The 23,205-nt window shown below is 45.0% G+C and overlaps 1 protein-coding gene across 6 annotated transcripts in view; it reads right to left on the minus strand.

The window, feature by feature from the left end:
- Positions 1-22,869, minus strand: part of GRIA1 (glutamate ionotropic receptor AMPA type subunit 1) — a 166,761-nt gene extending 143,892 nt beyond the window's left edge. For 3 of the 6 annotated variants that reach the window (XR_007357944.2, XM_048860115.2, XM_048860116.2), the window contains exons 1-2: positions 22,592-22,868; positions 20,141-20,278 (exon numbers count right to left, since the gene is read on the minus strand). Coding sequence is in view for 3 of the 6 variants with exons in the window: in XM_048860115.2 (XP_048716072.1) it covers positions 20,141-20,278; positions 22,592-22,673 (220 nt within the window). In the remaining 3 variants the exon portion in view is untranslated. Of the gene's footprint in view, positions 1-1,221; positions 1,240-20,140; positions 20,279-22,591 lie in introns of those variants that run through there. The other 3 variants (XR_007357943.2, XM_048860117.2, XM_075131242.1) reach the window with 2 other exon arrangements.
- Positions 22,870-23,205: the final 336 nt, after the last annotated feature.

The raw sequence follows: 23,205 nt of genomic DNA on the forward strand, positions 1-23,205 counted from the left end.
TAAATCCATTGGATGAGCTCCCTAATCCTTTGCTACCCTTTCAGAAGAGGCAAAGATTCCAGCCCACTGGAGCTCGTCTGAGGGACTGCCGGCAGAATGCAGCAGATTCATTGTGGGGCGGGAGGGTAAGATCAGCCTAAAGCAGAAACGATCCCACATTGGTAAAGAGGAACATAAGTTCTGTGAGGAAATGATAGGTTTGAAGTTATGACAATGTCTTACTTTTCATTCTGCAAAGCACCGTGTACCTCTATAATGCCATGGCGGTGCTTAATAATAATTGTAACTCCCAGGTGCTTAGATTTTTTTTTTCTGCCAAGTTCACATTTGAGAAATCCAAGTCTCATCTTAATCACTGCTACAAAGTCATACCTCCCCCCCCCCAATTCTCCTAACCTGTGGCACCCACTGCAGTTCCACCCCAGCCTCCTACATGCTCTGATAATACACCACTCTCTGGCTTGCAACATGCCTTTCAATTACAGTCCTGAGCCTATTGTCAGATCTACCCGAGTCCTGCTCTGCTACCAACCCTGCTGTTCGAATCTAGGCTGATATATTTTCAGGCCCTTTCTCCAGATTATGTGTGAGGTGTTGTCTGCTCGGGAAGCTGACAGCTTGCTGAAATGCCTGGCTAAATTTGCTGAAGCTCCAGCTTAAATTCCTCAGATGTTCTGGTGGAAAGAAGAGCTTTACTTCGCCTTCTGCCCCTTGAAGTCAGCCCTGATTTAGAGACTGCACGAGTGGAGGTTTATGGATGGCGTCTCCAAATTAGACTTGTCAAAACCACTCTCAACATAGCACTGGTGCAGCTGCCTCCCAAAACTCTCCACTGATCCTGAAAGGCTACAAAGCTCAAAATAGAAATAATTTAGTCTTTTAACACAGAGACACTTGGGAACATGTCATTCTCTGGAGGTTCGGTCCACACACCGGCTTCCCTTCCGTTCACCTCCCTCCCCTCTACTGGTCATTTAATTAGCGAGGTTATTGTCTTTGAAGGGACTAGGATGTTACAATGCAATGCAATGGGACTGGGCAGAAGGCATGCTCCTCAGAGGATATTGATTTCTCATTTTCTGCAATGGGATTTCCATTTTTATAGTGACATTTATTCTCTTAATGCAGCACAGCCAGACCCAGCTTTTGCCAAAGCAGCCTGAAAAGTGCCCTTTTAAGGAGGAAGCTGGCAGAATGTATAGAAAGGATCAGAGCACTCACCCACTAACTTTTCATCCCAGGAGAGCTGAGGGCATGTGTGGCTCAGGCCACAAGTGAAATGAGTTCTGTGGCCTCTCAGCCTTCTCCCTCATGGTAGCTTGTCGACAGTACAAAATCATTGTTCGGTACAGTCCGCCTCCAGGCACTGAATACCACATAGGCAACTAGAGGTGCTTGGTATTGAAGGGCAAAGGGCATTTTATAGCCCTTAACATCTGGGTGTTTGACTTTATCCAATATTATCAGCCCCTCAGTTACTTCACTACAAAACGATTACCTAAAGCTTTAAAAAAAAAGAGCCTGGTAGACTATTACAAATAGTCTGAACTGCTCCCTATACCAAAAGTTTAAATGTTCCTGTGATGGGGCCTCTCCGATGACCACCTGGGTGCTCCTCTGGGGCAGGGACTCTCTGACGGTCATCTGCACACTTCCTGGGCGTAGGGCGCATTCCCTAAGGATAAAGCTCTGTCCAAAACCAATATGAACACTCTCCTTCCTTGTGCAGAGGGGCTGGACGTAAACTTTCTGCAAAACAGATTGTAAAGAGGAGAGACATTCAAATATCTGACTCCCTTAAAGGGCCATGTTCTGCTCAGCTACAGAATCATGGTACTATGCTTTATTGTACTACACTATTGCAAGACTATAGATTGACATTGTTTTTCATAGAGCCAGGCCACGGCAATTTGTTACTACAGAACATAAACCAAGTGAAATCTCACTCTTCCATGCAGGGAGTGGCATTTCGTATCAATCTAGGTGTGTTTCTTTTCTTTGACAGGTTAAATGCCCTGTTGTGGGGAGTAGAAGAGAAGGGCACTGGGGCAGTTATGGAATGGTTTGCTCCTGTCCTCCTGGGCTTTAACCTTGTTGCACTCATAGAGGAGTCAGCACAATATTAACAGTGTGTCAGGCAAGCTGCCTGGCCATATGGCCCAAACCCCAGTGCCCTGTTTTGGGCTAAAGATGAGCAGGTAAATTGTTCTCCTGTCACTTCAAAATGGAGAGGCGGTGAAAGAACCTACATGGTTCTTTGTTGCCATAACTTTATCACAAGAACAGATGGCAAAGAACAAATACCATGGCTGTCCAAAATGGCCCCTTGGCACCTCCAGTGACTGCAGCTCATCCTGTGTGAAACTGATGCCTGAGAAATCATTCCTTAACGCCTTATATACATGGGTAGTCTATCCAGCCATCCACCTACCCAGACATTTGTGCGCCCCTTAGCCACATGGTTCTTGGCTGTCAAACTTGGGGATGGCAAGTAGGGTCTCCCATTGGTCCCAAGAAGTGACAACCTGCTCCCCACCATACACACACCTGGGTCACTTTTCCCATCATCCATTTATAGGTCTTGGCAGTCATGAAAAGAACATGCCTCTGGCTGGTTGCCTGCTTTCCAGCTGAGATCACACTGCCACTGCATCTGAAGCACCGGTCCAGTGACTCCTATCGTGCACCACAGCTGGGGCCCTACTCTGCTTCATCCTCATTATCCTCCCCCCACGTCATTGTGTGGGCTCATTAAAACAGTGTAGTAAGTGTCTGCTTCCTTAGCCCAGTATTTAGATGAGACAGCTTCAAAAACACCTACAGGAGACAGGGTAGCAGCGTATCTCAAAGATGTGGATGGGGCCATTTGGGACGTGAGTCTAAGCCCTTTGAAATCAGTGGCAGTCTCTACTGACTTCACGGGGTTTATGGTCAGGTCCATGGGCATGCCACTTTTCCTTACCCAGAGAAGAGACTGAAATGGCCTTAGACATTATCAGTTTTTCAGACTATGGCGTCATCAGTTGAAAAACCATGGTTAAAGATGGTTGAGGCCTGGTTTCAGTGACACCATTTTGTTGGGTGGTTTGGCCGACCTCTGTGGATGGGGCGAAACTGCATCAAATGTGTGTTTAAAGAGCACATTTGAGGCCATCTCCAGTGTTCTTGCATCCACATTAAACTCAGAATTACAAAGTACGTCGGAGATTATAGATTCGCTTTGCTGCCTCCATGTTCGAACGTACTCTACTGCTGTCATCTCCACACAGTTCTTTGGTCAGTGTGACAAGGCCTAAGATGAGATAACCGCCAAGGCTGAAAGGCTCAAAATGCAGGCAACCCACCCCGCAGCCCTAAAAATTACACTAATAAATCCCTGCTACCCGTACAAATGATATGCCAGCCGTCCAAACTCCAGAATCTGAACGGGGGTGGGCACAGTGGGTTTCATCTCTCAGTTTGGATAATGCCAAACCATCCTTCGCAGAGGCGTTTAATCCCAGGATACATGTGAAGAGCAAATTTATTTGCCTTTGGAGCCTATCAAATGGCACATATTATTTTTAAAGCACCGCAAGAGGAGCCTTGCCTATGGGGAACGAAGAAACTGAAAGCAGTGTGTCTCGGGTGGCTGTGGGGAAAGAAGTTGCATTTTATAAAGGAAGCCCAGTTGGATCTGGGAAATCTGCGGTCATCATCATCATCAACATCATCTCAAGGTGGGATAATCTGATAATCAAAGCTTCTCATGAAAAGCAAGGCACAAACCTCCACCTGGGATTTACCTGCAATGAAGGCTTTAAATCCTCACAGAATCCTGCCTAACTCCACATCAGAGCCTTCTGTCTCCACCAGTGTGGGTGTAACCCCTGCTGGCCCCTGCCATTCAATTAGCTCTTGGCTTTCCTCTGCCCTCACCTCTTCTTGTCCTCATTGTTGAGTGCCCTCAATTCTACACACTGCCTAAAGGTACCCCTCTTTTTCCTGGTCTTTCAATGCACAGGCTCACCTGCCCTTCCCTGAATCTGCTTGTTTGTGTCTCAATTTATCCTCAGCCTACGGGAGTTTTGTGGCACTTCTACAAAAGAAGCGGTACAAAGAAACCTGCTGCCATTGTCTGCACAAGCATTGAAGAGAGAGAGGAATTCCTTGGTTCATTCAATCCTGGAGATAAATTCCTTCAGCAAAACTTTTCACCTGGGAGAGTTGGGTTTCAGCTGAGCTGTAGTTGAGCTTCAGACTAGCTTATGGTTTGACAGCCAATTTGTCCAAGTGCTCTAAAATTCATATGCATGCTGAGATTGCCTTGAGATTTGCTGTCTCACATCAGGGTTCAAGGTGTGATTCATTGTCCACAATTTGGGGTTGTCATAAAACAATATTTTAAAAGCACAGATGGGAATTTTTTAAAAGTGCTGAGCTCACACAAACATCCTGGGAATAAAACTTCATTGTGACTCATATGGTTTGTGTTCTGCTGCAGATTTTTATTAGGATTTACTATTTGTATTTAGAGCTTGTTAGAAAGTAGGGTTTTACTCCTGCACAGAATTTCAACAGCAACGATTTTTTTGTTGTTTTAACTGATATTTTTTAAGAAAAATTCAGACTTTATCAAAAAATTAATTATTGCAGGTTTTGTGTATTCCGCTTTTTGGACAAAATATTAAAAAAATCCCACAGAAAGCAAACACTTTTCAGGAAACATTTCATTTAGACAAAAATGTTTTTCAACAGAAAATTGCAGTTTCAACAGAAAGGTTTCCACTAGCCCTATGAGTATTGGGTTAGGTGAGGCCCAAATCAAGGATCTGGGCCCCAGGCTGCTAGGTGCTGTACACTCACAATGAAAAGATGTTCCTTGCCCCAAAGAGCTTACACACTCATTATGAGATGAGAGACAACAGGTAGATGCAGACAGACAGATGGGGAGTCCAAGGTAGCAGATGACAGCTAGAGCAGGAATCACCATACTTGGTGTTGGGAAGGAATTTCCCGCTGAGTCAGATTGGCAGAGACCCTGGGGGGTTTTCACCTTCCTTTGCAGCATGGGGCATGGGTCACTAGTTAAAACTACTGTAAATGTGGATTCTCTATAACATGAAGTCCTTAAATCATGATTTGAGGAGTTCAGTAACTCAGCCAGAGGTTAGGGGTCTATTGCAGGAGTGGGTGGGTGAAGTTCTTTGGCCTGCATTGTGCAGGAGGTCAGACTAGATGATCATGATGGTCCCTTCTGACCTTAAAGTCTATGAGTTATTGCGGGGATCACAGCAGTCACACACATGAAATGCAGCAGGGTGGAAAAAAGCAGCAAATGACTGCAACAAAGTCCTGCAACTGCAAACAAAGTAGAGAGGGGCGGAGAGGAAATAAATTGTAGCATATGGCATCTTCTGTCCCTAATATAGGGCTTGATCCTGCGCCCAATGAAGTCAATGGTGCAGGATCAGGCACCTATCACACAGGCTTCCTTGTAGGGAGAAAACATAGAACCCTGGATTACTCTTGGAATAATTCATGAGTGGCGTAGTTTAGTGACAACTGAACCTGTTTTACCTGCTCTTCCATTGACCTCTGGGACAGCAAATTCCCTGGAATCATATATAGTACTTTGAGAACCCAGTGCTTTCTTCCTCCTGATCACCTATTCCAAGAAGCCCTGTGATAATGACTGCAAGAAACTTTGGGGTGAGCTCATAACTGCGGAGACAAAGATAATGTAGCCTAAAATGCCATCAGCTCACAAATCTCTGTATTTTGAGCAAAAATCATATTCCTACTGAGCATTTACAGCATGTACACGATACAGCTTTATGGTTTTGGCTCAGTGCAACACCGATCTGCCAAAGTTACCTCCTGGCCTTCCTCCCAATATTTCTGACATGGTTGAAAACAACCCCCCCCCCAACCCCCCCCCCCCCCGGCTTCACTTAAAGAATTTCCCAGTGCGGTGATGGTCTTCAACTTTGCAGGAGAAAGAGTTCTGGGTCACTGTACTGCATGCTTTTCTCTGCGCATGCCCCAGGGCATGTGTACACATGTCCTGTTCTGTTTGATTCAGCAAAAGGCGGCAAGGGAGGCGTCCCTCTGAATGCACAAACTCTCGGCTGGCCCCCGTGCCAGATCTTAAAGCAAATTGTTTTCAATTCCACGCAGCATCTTTAGGCAAAATGGACTGTAGCAGCACAGCGGAAGCTGTCTGCTGCCTGGTAATAAACGAGCTGTTAGCAGAGGTAGCGGCGCTCACAATTCCATTTGCGATTTGAAGGGCTCACAGCTGCTTCTCATTTTCATAATACCAAAAAAAAAAAAAAAAGAAGAGAAAAGAGGACAAAGGAGTGACATGAAGCCAACCTCCAGATTCTTTCCAGTCACCGCTCTTCAATAAAGAGATACTGTCAGATACAGCTTTCTTGGTATGGAACATTTTGAATGTAAAACTTACTGTTGCTGCAAGTGAAGGACTAGTCGCTTCAGCTGCAGTCAGGAATAGCACGGGAAAAACATGCTTACCCCACACGTTACATATCTGTGATTAAAGATATGGACACCTTTTCACCACCACGACAGCCACAATGCTCCTCAGTCCTGGGCTGCAGCACATTCCCCCCACTGCATGCTCAGTACACCTCAATCCTGATGCGAATACACATCAACCATGAGCTGCAGCAGCTCCCACTATTCCATGGCTGCTCCTTCCATGTCACAAAGCAAGGCTATCATGCCTCAATCCTCCAGTCCCCAGGCTTGGGCCTCCTGGACCAGAGTTTTTAACTAACTTGTATTTGCTTTGTTAGTTTTGTGACTAGGAAGCACCATGAATTTCTGCCTGAGCCAGACTCAAGCCAGGAAATGTGGATCTAGCTGGATTTCAAACACCTCGAAGTTTGGGTGTGTTTGGATGCAGGGTTATGGTTCCGCCATTAAAAATTCAGATCCAGAGTGGGTTCAGATTTTGAATATCCTTAAAATCCCCAGGAGCGTTTGTTTGGATTTTGGGATTTGGTTCTGACCCATCTCAAATGGCTGCACAAAACTTGCTAGCTTAGAAATTAAATTTCCCATTGGCAAGACTCTGATTTGGAAAGAAAATAAGATGTTTGTCCCTAAATGGTCAAAGCAGTGCACAGAGATTTAGCTGGGCTACTCCCATGAAAGCCAGTAGGAATTACACAGCCAAATCCCTAGGTTGTGTTTTGAATATGCTATGGTGAACATCTGGAGGACTATCCTCCACAGACCGACATTTTTAGGCTCCTTCTGAGCCCAGCCCACAAGATCCCAGGGGAACACCATGACAGCCTGGGAGCAAGAAAAGAGAAAGAGATCTGTATAAAATGACAGCAGAAGCAAACCAGTGTATCTTTATTATATGCCTGCAAACACAATTATAGCAGCAAGCGTGTGAAAATGAAAAACGTGAGAGAGGCCAAGAGAAGGGAAACACATCTCAGAGCAACAGCAGATCCTGCACATGTGCAGAAGGATGGGACCGTTCTGGAGAGACTGATACAAGCCATTAATATTCCATGAGCATATTGTGGTGTTTAGATGTTGCTTGTAATTATTAGAATTGGGAGCACTGGCTGCTGGGAGCCTGAAAGGACAGGAAACAGGAAGGAGGGGGGAAGAGTTGGGAGGCTGGGAGAGAGCTACAGTGGGTGCAGCAGCAGCTTGGTAAAGAGGTTTCCACTTTGAAAATAAAGTCCTGTTGAAGCTTGTTAGTACCTTGCCTGGTTGATACAACACATATGGATTCTTTGCTCCCTAACAGAAATGTTAAGCTCTCACAGCTGTGAATCATTCAGTCTAGTTCTGCTTTATACAGGCTTTTGCTACTCGCAGAAAAAGAAAGGAAATGTTTGGTGCCAGGTAGCGTTATTTGCTTTAGTAAAGTATCAAGACATTTAAAAAGTGTCATACCCAGTTTAAGGCTCATGCCAAATGTTGTGTCCTAAGCACTGAAGAATGAATTGGCGGAGCATGTAGATGGGCTTATGGGCACGGATTCCTTCTTTCTTCTCTGCCCCATCCCCCTCTTCCTCAACAGGTCCCCGTATAGGTGCCATCCGTCCTCCAAAGGGGATTCCCTGTTTCTGCGCAATCATCTCTGCTCAGTTGTCGGCCGTGTTCCAGAACCCTTCAAGCAGTGGGAAAGATTCTGGGCAATGGTGTTTATATTTTAAAACTAATAGACAAATGGTGGGGATTGGACAGTTAGTGCTGACTCTGGAACTTCCCTGAATACATTAGAAAACGGGTTAGAAATGCTAGATGATTGAGAGAGCGGTTCCTAGCAGGTAGCCTGAAAGACCTATGAGCTTGGAGTGTCAAAATATCACCCCCACATCCCAGATTTTTCTTCTCTGTCTGTTGAATCTATCTGCTGCCACTGGTGTATATTTTTTGTTCGTGAAACTAGCCATTATGACACAGCCGAGGCCATGAGAGGACCCCAGTGCTGCTGCTGGGAGAAGCCTCTCTGTAGTGGTTCTGAAATGCCGGTGGCCTAGGAGAGGGTATTTGCTGTAGGGCTGTATTCCACACCAGCTCAGCACGAGCTGGCACAGAGAGAGGTGTAGGGGCTTGCTGGAGAAGAGCTATCAAGTCCATAGTTAAGCGGACCCAGCACCCACAACACCTCTATCTGCAAGGGCTTTGTACAGGGCAGGAAGTGAGTTTGCACCGTAATGACTGATGGCACGATACCAACGAGCAAGCAGGGCTCCATCTGGAATGTCCTCTTAACAGTTTGGACTTGAAATGGGTCTAGTACTTTTCATTTATTTATAATCATTCAGTTGGATGGCTCCTGTTTTATCCTAGATTCCGAGGCCAGAAGGGACCATTGTGATCACCTAGTCTGACCTCCTGTACAACACAGGCCATCAAGTTCCCCCTAAATAATTCCTAGAGCAGAGCTTTTAGATAAACTTCCAGGCTTGATTTAAAAATGCCCACTGATGAAGAATCTATCACAGCCCGTGGTAAATTGCTCTAATGGTTAATTACCCTCACTGATAACATTTTTAGATTACGCAGTCAGTAATCCCATAATCTAATGAGTGAGGTGGCAATAGGCCCATGAATATGGGCATTTTTCTAACTATATGATTAAGTGATGGCTTGCTAGCCCCTTGATGCTGAAGTCCTGTTAACCCACAGGACAGATACAGCATGGGAAGGGTCCATGTAGGCTTCCCACAAAGGAGGGATTGGTGGGATTACAGAAGACCGAACAGGCTCTTCTACCCATTCACTTCTAGGTCTCTCTGCTGAGACTGACATCGCATTCTGATAACATCTCAAGCTATAGGCAACTCACTGCCAGCAATTAGACTGAGTTCACCAGCTTGTGACCTGTGGGCTCCCAAACAGGTATCGGATGGTAACAACTTTTGACCACTGCCAGTCTTGTTGGATGATGAAAGATTGCATCCTAGATAGCAATCTTCTGAGTCGCCTTGTCCTTCGGTGGCTCTGGTCTGCCTGTCTTTTTTCCTATAAACGCCACTTATGCTTCCATGGGAAATGAGCGAGGTGACACCAGGGCAGCCCCTGGACAACAGCCATCCACTTCGCTCACCCTCAGCAGTGGGTTTTGACTGGCAGAAATGGCAATGTCTAATCAGTAACAGCACCAGGACTGGGAGAGCCTGGAGACTAAGGTAACTCAAATTAAGTCAGCTAAATGCACTTAGCTATGCATTTAAATTAAATGCAATAGGGTAGCTGTTACAATCTAATAACATTTCAGGACGATGAGGTAGGGAAGTCTGCATAATCCATTCCTAGTCTGCTGACCTACAAGGATATAGCTACTGAGCTTTCAGCCTGAAATCATGGGTTTTTTCCCCCTCCCTCTCTAACAGTCTTTTGCGCATAGCTGTGGTTTAAGCATCCATTACTTCCTTTTGTAGTTCATTAAATACATTAATCATCCTCTGAACAAAGAAATTTCTCCTGAATTCCCTACAGGCCAGACCTCCTTCTTGGCTGCAGCATATCTCAGCAGCCCAGCCCTTGTTACAGTGACAACAATACTTTCTAATAGGTGCTTTTGTTTCCTTTGCTGATTCTGTATGCTTTCCCCAACAGGTGCCATGCACTGTACAGAGGGTCTTAAACCTCTGTCCATGCTCATGCCTAAATCCTCTCCTTTGTGGTGTGCTCCTGCTTAAGGCAGAATCCACATGGCTGTCACCTTTAGACCAGATCTTCACAACATGACGTTCTTCCAAAGTGCAGATCCTCATTTTATTGGCATCCCCGAGCAGGCAGTATCACTCCCTAGTGGTAGCTGCTAGACTCATGCAATACTTGCAGGTTTCCATGCCTCATGGTCAGGGGCTGCGTGTTGGGACTACGTGAGGGTGAGCCTTTGGATCCATTGTATTGTTTGTGGGATGGTGTTTCTAGATTAGTTAATTCCTCTTCTCACCCACAGGCTGGGGTGTAGCCATGGCCTCGAAATAAAGCACTGAGAGCAGGGACTGAAGAAGGGGAGTGGGGGTCAGCAAAGTTCCTGAGACAGGAGCGGGGTGTAGTCCTCTAGAAAGAAATTTGAGTAAGGGCACCACAGAGCAGGTGAAGAGAGGCTGGAGAGCAAGTCGTTGTACCCAGAGTTCCCTTCCGGTGACATCACTAGAACACAGGGGCAGAGTGGTAACTCTGGGGGTGTTATGGGATATCAAGCCTGGCATTCCATTGCATTTATTATGTGGTGGGGGGCAGGGTCTGAGCCCAGCCCCAGGCTTGGCAGGTTCCACTCCCTACACCTAGAGCTCGTGGGTGAATTGCTGGAGGCCTCTTGCCTCCGTGCTGATGTTTGGATCCAGTGGTGCTTGTCGCTCCCTTGAGCCAGCATTCCGAACACTGGGGGTGGAAACCAGTTACTGCAGGAACTCATGCTGGCTTGCTCTGGAGGAGAAGATCCAGCAGAACCTGGCTGGACCCCTCACCTCTTCCCGTCCCCTCCAAACCCAGCAACCTATAGCCCCAGGTGGTAAGGGAGAAGGGAAGGAACCCAGCATGGAGCAGCTGGCACAGGTTCCTCTTGGTGTATGTATGTGGGAGGGAGGAGAGGGATTATGGGCCCGATGCAAAGCATGTTGAAATCAGATCTTTCCATTGGCTACCGTGGGCTGTGGATCAGGCCTTGAAGGCATCATTGTCAAAATATTCTCAAAACAGCTATAACCACTGCCACCAGTCCCTCCATTTTTGCTGCCCTTCTTCCTTTCTTAGCACTAATCCATCTCTTAGCATTTCTCCCTGTCTTGTCCTCAGCCATAGAATTCCACTGTCCTCCATGCGTTACTGCCTCCTGGATCTCTTCTGAATTCTCATCTCCCTCCAATCCCACCTAATTTTTACTGCTCCCCTGTTAGGGTGCTGACACAGTCCAGAAGAGCTCCACCCCCACCCATTCTTGCGAGCAAAGCCTTCTGCGGTATGTTAGTGCTGCATGGATGCAAAACAAACTGGCTCAGAAGCTCTGGGGACATCAGCTGTGTGGGCAGGTAGCAGGAAAACCACAGCTGAATACTATGCTTATATATATTGCTCAATGAAACTTTGCCCAAGTAAAGAAGGGCAAACTAAAGTCAGGCAAGTTCCTTGCATACTGCATCTAAGTCATCTAAAGAATTTTGCGGGCCTAACAGCAGTCCCTGAAGCCCTTGACCTCTCATCACCTTTCTGCTCTGTCTCCATTACCACGATTTCCAGGACCTTTGTTATTTAGTCAAAACCAAGATTTTTTTTTTTTGGTCCCATAAGAGCCCTGCCATCAGCTGACCATTACTTACTAACGTCAGACATCTGTCTTGTTTGTACTCTACTTTGTCTACACAAATATAAAAAGCCCCTCTCGCTGAAGCCCGAGCATGGTAATTTGCATCTGTTCCTTGCTGCCTCTCGCTGTCACTTTCTTAAAGAGATCAGTCAGGGTTATGAAGCATAAGCACATCTCCTTTCTATAGCCCTGGAGCTGGGTGAGGCAAGGGTTGAAGTTTAAACAGTTTTCGGGGTGGAGCAAGGGCGGGGTAGAAGTTACTGAGAAAAAATAAAAACATTTTTTAAAAAGTGCACTGGAGGGATTGATTGGGTACGGCTATTACAGAGCAGTGAAAGGAAATCAACTAGCGAGTGTTACTGTGCAGGCAAATGGCTGATTGGGTCAGCATATGACCAAGGGACAGTTACAGTACACACTATGTTAACAGTGACATGTGTTATTTGGACATATGCTGTGTGGAGAAGATGCTGGATTGCTAGTGGCCAGATTTTCTGATACCCTTCTTCATGCTGGGGAGCACTTTACAGGCCCACTTTCTTTCCTTGCCTACTCATTGTGAGTCACTCTGGCCCCAAGTACGTACAAGTGTATTTCTGAGATGAGAAGACAAAGCTACCTCTGTTCCAAGTGATGATGTTAAAATAGAATAATTCTTATCTGCGTTACTAAAGTACCAACTTAGAAAATTCCAGCTGGGAGGATTTTAAAGATTCTAATTAACTTTTTACGCATAAGGTGCTCATATTCTTATGTTTTTGTGGCATGTCACTCAAATTGGACATTGCAACTAGGCTGAGACTAGTTTCATTCTTGCTTCTCATATCTTGATTTTAGTAAACCTTTTGACAAAGTCCCACATGACATTCTCATAAGCAAACTAGGGAAATGTGGTCTAGATGAAATTATTATAACCGTGGGTGCACAACTGGTTGAAAGACCATACTCAAAGAACAGTTATCAATGGTTCTCTGTCAAACTGGGAAGGTGTATCTAGTGGGGTGCCACAGGGGTCAGTCCTGGGTCTGGTACTAGTCTATATTTTCATTAATGACTTGGATAATGGAACTGAGCACATGCTTATGAAATTTGCAGATGGTACCAAGCTGAGAGGGGTTGCAAGCACTTTGGTGGACAGGGTTAGAATTCAAAACAACTTTAGTAAATTAAAAAAAATTGGTCTGAATTCAACCAGATGAAATTCAAAGAAGACAACTGCAAAGGACTTCACTTAAGAAGGAAAAATCAAATTTACAACTACAAAATGAGGAACGACTGGCTAGGTGGCAATACTGCTGGAAAGGATCTGGGGTTATAGTGGATCACACATTGATTCAACAATGCAATGCAGTTGCAAAAAAGACTGATATCACTCTGAGGTGTACTAAAGGAGTATTGTAAATAAGACATGGGAGGTCATTGTCCTGCTCTAATCGGCACTGGTGAGGCCTCACCTGTGTCTAGTTTTGGTTGTCACACTTTAGGGAAGAGGTGGACAAATTTGAGAGAGCCCAGAGGAGAGCAAAAAATGATCAAAGGTTTAGAAAACCAGACCTCTGAGAGAAGGTTAAACAAAACTGGGCATGTTTAGTCTTGAAAAAACACTGAGGGGGGGACGGGGACCTGATAACAGTCTTCAAATATGTGAAGGGCTGTTCTAAAGAGGATGGGGATCGACTGTTCTCCATGCCCACTGCAGGTAGGACAAGAAGTAATGGGCTTAATCTGCAGCAAGGGACATTTAGATTAGTTATTAGGGAAAACTTTCTAACTATAAGGGTAGTTAAGCACTAGAATAGGCTCCCAAGGGAGGGTGTGGAATCCCCGTCGCTGAAGGTTTTAAGAACAGGCTGGACAAACACCTGTCAGGGATGGTTTAGGTTTACTTGGTCCTGCCTCAGCGCTGGGGGCTGGACTTGGTGACTCATGAGGTTCCTTCCAGCCCTACATTGCTATGAGTCTATGCCCTAGCACAGTGCTGTTGCGTTTGCATCTCCAGCCCTAAAAGGGAAAATATACATTTAAAAATAATTATTTCTATTGGATTTGGGCAGAAAAAAAACTCATTATGACACTCTTCTTAATATCCTCATTAGGATTTCAACACACACAGAGAGCTTTTTAATATACTAAACGCAACATTTAGGCCTCAATTGTTCAGTTGTGTTTCTTTTATAGATCATTTCAGATAGAGAAAGGGGTGAGCAAAGAGTGAAAAGCGATCAGCACACAGAGGACGTAATTGCACCACTGCTTACTCTTTCTAAAATCCCCTCTTTTAATGTTGCCTGGCCACCTTTTACCTATGCAAGGCTTGTCCCGTTTTTGTCACTAATTAATGTCTGGGATCCATCCCGGGAGACAGGTTAGATTTGCAGGTGTAAAATTCCCCCTGTTCCTACCATGGCTGTCACGTTAGCTTTTCTCCACACCCCTGGCACCTCTTCTATTGCCCGTGAGGAAAACGAATGTCATCATTCAGAGAATAAATATCCTCCCGTCCTCTGATAAAAGAAAACAAACAAACCTGACTCTATGAATCCTATTCACTGAGGTTTAACACTATGTAACAGACAGAGTAGTGTCATGTCTGCCAAACAGCAATCTGGTATTGTCCATACCGCCTACAGATTATTTCAGATGAGATTCCAACAGGGATTCTCCCAGTCTGCTGGTGATCAGACACTATAGTGACAAAGGCCATCTAAGCATATAGATAGATTAGACAAAGACTATACTAGACATGTCAAATGTCTTCCCCCTACTGGCGGCAGCAGTCATAAAAGCAAATTTCTCTGTGCATGTCTTCTGAGCTTCCTCTCCTTTTGGGAGCAGCACAAGGGACCAGATCCCATCCTTGTTGCTAGTTGCTGGCCAGACACCAGAACAAGCTCAGTCAACTAGCAGCCACCCAGCTGGTAGGCATATCCTGCATGTTCCCCCAGCAGAGGTCCCAGCTCAGGATTTTGTGGGCAGAAGCAATATGATAATATCACTCTCATGGGAGCTGGAAAGCAGCTGCTCTCCGGCAGCTCTAGGAGGAGCTTAAGCCACCTCTCTTCTGGGAGCCACTCTTTGCAGATCTTTGGCAAAATTCACCCCCTTCAGCCCCTACCTACCCTATTTATGTGTGGATTTGACTGTATGGTGGTAATGTCTCATTTAACAACCATTAGCTTTTAATCAATGTAAAACCCATCCCACAGGGTGTCGCGCACCCTCAACACCCATTGACTTAAATGGGAGTTGACAATGCTCCATTGTTCACAGAAGACACCTGGCTACATCTTATTATAAAATCTAAAGAGATGCATTCATTCGCAGAAGCTATTGCATTAAGTAGATGACATTTGACATTAAATAGGTATTTCTGCTCATTTAGATTGTGTTAAGTAGGCATATCTATCACTGCAGAAGTACGCTGTTTACATTATTTTTAAAGTACTACTCAACCCCTGCCAGCCCTACACCACCGCAAAATTTACATAGTATCCTAGGACAGGCCTCTCCGGGATTGAGGAAGTTTAATTACAAAACTGCATTTTAATTGATTGCTGCCGGAATAATTACAAGCAGCACCATTCTGAGCAATGGCGACCGCTCTGTTTGTCAACAAAAAGGGATTTTTAATTCAACATACAATAATTGTTTAATTAAATCACATTTAGATCGTCATTTGAGAACATTAAAATGTGTGTCTTACTTCCTGCCTCTAAAAAGGTAATTTGAGAGATAAAGAGCACGGTACAGAAGCACTGTATGCACATGGGTGTCTCAAGCAAACAAACAAAATAATTTGTGTTTGGTTAGTCCTTTATGTATTATTATTGCTATCAAATTATCTTGGCATTATAGGTAAGAACCTAATCAAATAATGGGAGATCAGGACAGATCTCTTCTTAATTGGTTCTGCTATGTAGTTTTACAACAGAAGCTCATTCCTCTTGTTTTTATTTTCTAAAGTATCACTGATTTTATTAATAGTATTATTAGTCCGGTAGCAGTACCCATTCAGGATCACCCAATCAGCAATGGGCACTGTACATGCACAGATGGAGAATGATATCACAAAGTATTATGGTCTGGATTTTCAGCCTCCACGCACATGCAGCTGAAAATTCATGCACTTTGCATGTGCAAACACCTGTATGCCATGCCACGAATGCGAATGCTTGTGTCCACCCTTTAAATTGCCTGGTACCTAGTCACACACAAAGACTAGCCTTTGCACCAACCAAAACCCATTGGATCCAGTTGGTTATATGGGTGCAAATGCTAATACTTTTCAGGAGGTGGTTTTACTTGCAAGTGGTGGTGTGAATGAATGACGGCCACCGTCCTTGACTGACACCTTAGGGATTGAACCATGCACCTCCAGAGCAAAAAGCATGAGCTAAAAGCCATTGCTTAGTAATGTGGGGCTGTAACAACTCATATCCTTGGCACAGAGGAGATCTGTAATGCACACCCAACAGTAGGTTACTCATGCTTCAATGGAGACCTAGTAGAAGCCGAGCTGAAAACTGACCTTCAGTAGGGGCAGGCTGAGTGCAAACTTCTTGTACACAACTCTGTCAGTGCCCTTTGATCCCTGACTGAAATACCTTTGTTCAGCATGGTCCTCCACTTAGCTATGCAGTTGCAGCGGAGTCCTAAGTTGCAGCACTCTGCATTTCAAGGAGCCGGCATTTCACACCATTCTACCAATACCTCTCACGTCTGAGCTCCAGCAGCTCCTGCTGAGCGGACACGGACAGTCAGTCCCAACACAAAGTACATGGTGGGTTTTGTGAGGTAGACAAAGCTCACTGGAGACCACAACATTAATTTCCAATTACGAACGCAGCCAGAATCTGCGCTCGGGTCTCTGAAGGGGACTGGAAAGTTCTATATAATCTTTTGGGCCACTGAATTCCAATACTAACCCTGCTATATAATATCACGATTTTGCCCTTTATACTAACCTCTCACTGGCATATACTTCTGTTGTCGGGTGGGCTGTAACATTAGTATTCTCCCAAAATAACTGTCTCTCTGATAAAAGATACACAAATACAGCTACCGCCATCTGAGCTGTAGGATTTCTCCTTTAACTAATGACCGTAGTCAGTCCCTCATTCTCCCTGTAAACCAGCCATGTGGGGGGCTATGTTACACACACTGACACAAACACAAAGCCAACACATTACCCTGTATCTTTGGGTCAGAGTTAATATGGTTATTAGAATGGGCCCAGTGAATTTTCACATGCCAGTACCGTCATTAACCACATGCATGAAGTGAGAGGTTATTGGATATGAATTTAAATGACGGTCACTGGTTATTTTCATACTTCCATAAGGCTTAGAGGATTTTTTTTAAATGTAATGTTCTTCTTCCAGGGCTAGGATAAGGGGTTTAAAGTTCTTGTAGTACATACCTTTAAGTTAACCAATGTCTCTGAGTTGGAATTATGCAACAGCATAAATGCCAAGCTCAGCTGCATCAGAAATCACAAGCTGATTGCGGTGCTGTATCGCCGCTGACTGATGGCATGGCAACCAGTTGCAACAGACGGATATTCCACCTGGTTTATTGCCTTTCGGGACATTAGATCATAATTGTCAATCCAACATCCTCACTGATGTGAAAGCTCTGTGCATCAGTACTGGTTTCATATCCCTGTTCCATCACGGGGGTGACGGGTTACATCCTGTAGAGTGAATTGACCAGTTGTGATAACAGAGCGTATCCATCCTTACTGGGTAAAGAGTTATACGGCAGGTAGAGTAGACCATGTCACAAATGGTGGATGAAATGCATTTTGCAAGCTGTCCTCTTGCACCAGGCACTGTCGTTTTGCTGAAGCACATGCGGCTACCTTGTCAGCACCTCGCATGCTACCTAGCTCGGCTCCGTACTTCTGCAAGGACCGCCAACTCTTAATACTGGTTTTGGATTTAGAATTGCCCACGAGGACACTGGTTACTGTGGCAGACTGGATTCTAGCATGAGGCAGTGCTTGCTGCAAGGGTCCGATCTATTAGTTTACTCAGGTCCCATGCTAGACTCCTTGGTACATGAAGCACCAGGGGCAGAGCATTTGGGGATGCAGGTAATTCAAGTTAGAGAAACAGTGGCATCTTCTGTATCTCCATGGGAACAAACAATCTGTAGCTTTAATTGGTAACATGTATATTATCTTCCAAGAATGATAGGTCCACCAAGCACTTAGGGATTTTATTCACCACAAATAAAGGGATCTTCGCTCTTCCACCCTGCAGATGTCTAGGCTTGGCACTCAGGAGGGGAATTCATCAGGAGATCACAGCCTACTTTCAGGCTAGATGACTGGATTAACTCCCTTTTTGTGCCTTTAAAACAAATGCTGCTTTCCATAGCCTTGGAGAACAGACTTTGGGAAGCTTTTAATTAAAAAAAAAATTGAGAATAAATGAAGTTGGATTGCACGGTTGTCTAGCGCGTTGTCTGTCTGATCTAGGACAACGTGTCCTACATAAAACTTAAATATAACATCCAGCCAGTGAAGCTTTCCATCTCTTTGGGGGGCTAGCTCGCTTTCATTTAGCCTTTGTCAGCCCACACCCCCTGTGTACTAATGATACAGGGTTTCCTAAGTGTGAAAAGACTCATGGGCCTGCTGTTATCACTAATGGCTGTGGAGTAAACACAGTCATCGGGGACAGGTGTACAGAGGGAGGAGGACTGAAGATCAGACACAAAATTCTGTGAGACAGTCCTGCACCTGAGATCAGATTCCACAGGTCCTGCTTAGCTACCTGCTACCAGATCAGGAATGGACAATCCCAAACGCAGCCCATTATCCTCTCCTGGGTAGGTTGAATCCTCCTTTGACGAATATCAGAGGGGGTCTGTCTTTTTCTTATACTTTGGCAATGCTTGTTTAGCTTGTTCTGCCAATAAAGTCTCATTGAATTGACCTGAAATAGTTTTTTTTCTGGCTTGAGGGAAGCCTACCAGTTGGCTCAGAGAGGACTATTAAGGAAAATAAAAAAATCTTTACAGTAGTCATTAGCTACTACAGTGAAAAAGTGGCCAAATTATTACCTCTCTCTCTTTTTTTTTAGCGCTGTCTGAAGAATTCCAGGATTTCAAATCTCTCTGCAGACCTCACAACAGAAACATGTAACCTTCCTTCCTCTAAAGAAACACTTTGTTAATTCTTCCGCTTGTACGTACTGGGTTATTTTTCCAAGAGAACATTTTTTTTCCCCTGTGCATTTCTTAGCAGAGGAGAACAGTTTGTATCCATATCAATCTGGCTAGCCACATGACTAAACTGCAGAGAGGGTGTTTCAGTGAATCAAAAGGATACTACAAATGTTAGGCAATAACAATGCACCAGGAATCACAAAAAGAAGGCTTTCTTATATTCCTCCAGTCCCTACTGCCAGTCCTTAAATACACACACGGATTGAAAGTGATGAGTATAACACTGGATCAAATGAAAGAATTCTTTGTGCATCAAGTCACAACAGGCTCTAGTCTCTCTAACAAAGCACTGGGCTGCACAATACAAAGAGGAGAGCCCTGCAGTATTCCCATTTTGAACTGTGGTTTTTTTTCCCCCATTCTTTTTGTTGCTGCTAATCCTGATATTACCTGGTGATGCATTCTTTTTTGCTCCCAACTACCGCACATAACGAGAAGCCGTCCAGTCGGCTGTGTTCTTTAGTACCGTGCAGCTAAGCCATATTCATGGTTCTGCTGTGGCAGTTCTTTTTCAGAAACACTTTAATGGTGCTGATACTTCCAGCAGAACTTGAAACCAGACCTCTCCCATTTCTCTCATTATTGGGCATGTCCCTTGTTTTAAATTCATCCTCTGTTTGCATCTAGCACCCTTTTTACAGCTGTCTGTTACTTCCACCAGAAATGCTGCCTGGCTAAACTAAGGCTAGAGAAAGAGGTGTTCATATTAAGTAACCCATTCCACGCCCAGAAGTGGGGTCTGCGTCACATCAGGGCTATGACAAACATGGGAGCGAGAACTGAAATGAAACCCCAACATGAAAAGTCTGGGAGAGATTAAGAGAGAGAGAGAAACTGCAAGATTTTTACATAGTGCTTTAAAATCATCAACAGAGAAAATATAAGACATCTCATGAACAACTGCAGAGATATCTAATGCCCAAGTCCCAAAACAAAACAAACAGAATCAGAAATCTCTTGTACAGAGTTTCTTTACGTGGAGCTGATGGAGGATATCAAGTTGGGAGCAAGAGCACCTCTACGTACATCCCTCATTTCAGAGGAGAAACCAGCCAGGATGAAACCCACAAAAAAGAGAGAGAGAGAGTGTGGAAAGCCATTACTTACAGGTGTATGTCATTTCAAAGCTGTCGCTAATATTCACAATGTCAATCTGGGGAAGCAGTTTAGGGGGTTCTGTGAGCTGAGACAATGCAAACCTAAAAGCCGCATGTTCCTGGGACTGCTGATTAGGAAATAATCCCCCTAGAGAGAAAAAACAAAACAAAGCAAAGGTCTTAAATGCATCCACATTGCAAGGCTTATTTGTTACAACCAGTCTTTTGACAGGAAGCTATTGCTCCTGCACTCAACTAATGCTACTCGCGTGTGGCTAGAACTCCATAACTTCCCAGTACGGTGAGAAACCAGGGGGTATGGGCTTAGGCATCTTTTGTAGCGTGTACCTTATGTCAGACATGTATCAAAAATATGCCAGCTCACACATTTCCCTCGGCCGGGCAGCAGCCAGGATGGGATTGAGCCAATTGATTTGGGGTAAGTCTCCTCCTGCATAAGGCTAAGGGACAAGAACTGAAGTCCTGCCAGGATATCCTTATGAGGGAGAACAGCATCTCTCTACCCCCCATAACCAGTGGAGAACAGCACCTCATGCAGCTCACCCGTCTGTAGGCCCACATTCGATTCTGCCACCCGACTCACCACAAACAGCCCAATGGATTCAAATGAGCTACTTTACTCAAAGAGTAAAGTGCTACTCGGCAGGGGTAAGGCTGGCAGAATCAGACCCAGAAGGAATAATAATTGGTGGCTGGGGACTGAGGGAAGAGGAACTCCTAAGACGGTTGTTGTAAAGGCGGAGAATTAAGCCTTCTTGACAGGCCACCTGCTGCTAAGCAGGGATGAAGTTTGCTGCACTGAGAAAACCAGCATTTTGTTTTACAGGTGACAACAGACAAAGCCTGCAAGACCAGTCAAAAATCTGACCATGAAGGGGTTTGCCCACGGAGATGATTGCCAGGATCCCAGGCAAGCCCTGGAATTATAGTACAAGGTAGCAAATCGGATAGGACTTGCCAGACTGGATCGGACCCAAGATCCATCTAGCCCAGCGTCCTGTCTCTGACAGTGGCCAGCACCAGCTGCCTCAGGGGAAGTTGTAAGAAACCTTGTAGTAGGCATTGATGGGATAACCTGACCCCAGGGATAGTTTGCTGCTGACCCCCAAGATTTAGAGGTCAGTTTATATTCCAGAGCATGAGGGTTTAGATTCCTTCCAAACTCTTTTTATTTTAATATTTATGGTTATACAGCTGGGTTTTCTTGCGGTCCTTACAAATGTAAAAGGGAGTCTTATTATCCTGATTTACAAGTCAGGAAACGAAGCAGAGAGAGAGAGAGAGTGACTAATGGAATGAAAATAAAAAGGTCTATTGATTAATTACAACTTTCCCAAGCAGACTGCTTGGAAAATCAGCAAGGAACCAGCAGCGCAGAGAGCTGCCCGTTGGCAGGAAAGGCACTTTGCACATTTTCAACACGGGTTAGATCTAAGAGTGTGGAGGGAGCATTTGCGCACCAAAAAAAATTCATGCCTATGTGTTGCTGCCAAAGGAAAACCAACCTGTTAGTATGCATCCATCCATCTTTTTTTTTTTTAATGGGAAAAAAGCTTGAGGTGTCAAATAAATTCTGAGTTGGGGGTGAGTGGCTGGGAGGGAGGGGACGGGGAAAGCAAAGCAGCATAAACAGCAATAAATGCACCAGCTGTGCAGCTGGACTCACCCAGGAGTTGCTTTAACTCATTGGCTTAGGAAACGGTTGGCATTACAAAGAGAGGGGTGATGGAAAGAGACCTATGCACAAGGGAGAGAGAGGAGCAGAGATATGGTACCCAATTGCATATAATAAAATAATAATAAATAATAATAACGTGGGGGAGGGATGAGAGAAACTGTGAAATTATCGAACGGGGGAGGGCAAGAGACAAAGACATGGGGAATTGCCAGTACTAACGGAAAGCAAGTGGAATGAAATGAAAAGAGATTTGAATGCAACATCTTCTTAGACTAGCTCTGGCCTTATTCTTTCACAACAAACAACAACAACCACCGAGATGATCTAGTGTTGTTTCCTCTGCCAGGTACTCCACCTCTAGACACGAAAAACCTTGCCAAAAATAAAATGCAATAGGTGCTTTTTTAACTACCCCGCTCCCCGTCTCTCTCCCCCCCACCCCCGTCCCCCCATGCAGAGCACCAGCCCTGGTATTTTCCTTAGCAAACAAACAAACGGGTTTTTTTGCTTCCTCCATTTCCGAGGCACTTTTTGGTGCAGGCACTGATTTCCCCCCCCCCGGAAGAATTGCTACCTCCCTGCTATGATGATCCCTTCAGCAACCTACACAGCTCTATCCACATCAAAATCTACCCTGCATATCACACAGACACACATTCTTTCTTTGCAAGCGAAGGGAATGAATTGGTCAGATCCCCCCGCTGCTTGCCAGGGAGAGTCGCTCCCAAATAGAGCCACAGCTCCGGAGCATCTCAAACTCACCTATCTGGATATTGTTGGGGAAATTGGCCCCTAACACCGTCCCTAGGAAACTGGTGCAGAAGAAGGCAAAAATGTGCTGCATATTCCCTTTTGCATTGGCGAAAAAGAACCTCAGTTCCAAGCATAGATTTGGTTTTTTTCCCCCCCCTCTCGTCTCTTTCTCTCTCTCCTCCTCCTCCTTTCTGCTCTGCCTTCTGTACTGTGCAGCTCTCTCTCTTGGAATCCGGCGTTTAGACTGCTGCCTTAACACCAACTGACAGCAGGATTAACTGAGCACTGAGAGAAAGAAAGAGAAACCCTTCCTCATCCCCCCTCCGCACACGCACACACACATACACACACACACACTGTGCCCTTCCCTCATGCTAATTTCCCTCTCCTAGTGGGAGCTCAACAGCTGGGCTAAAGCCTTTCCCCACCCCTTTGTCAGTCTCTTCCTCTGGGGTCCCCTGCATTGTCCATTGTGGGCAGTTCACACAATGTTTCCCTAAAGTAACCTTCCCCCACCTATTTTGGCACAGGGTATAAAGAACGTGCAAATCAATAGGTGGCAAACTCCTACAGAGAAAGGTCTCAACTCTACAGTCTTAGATTGATAGCTTTTTGAGCTGAGT

Source organism: Caretta caretta, chromosome 8, assembly GCF_965140235.1.
Source record: "Caretta caretta isolate rCarCar2 chromosome 8, rCarCar1.hap1, whole genome shotgun sequence".
NCBI classification, from domain to species: Eukaryota; Metazoa; Chordata; order Testudines; family Cheloniidae; genus Caretta; species Caretta caretta.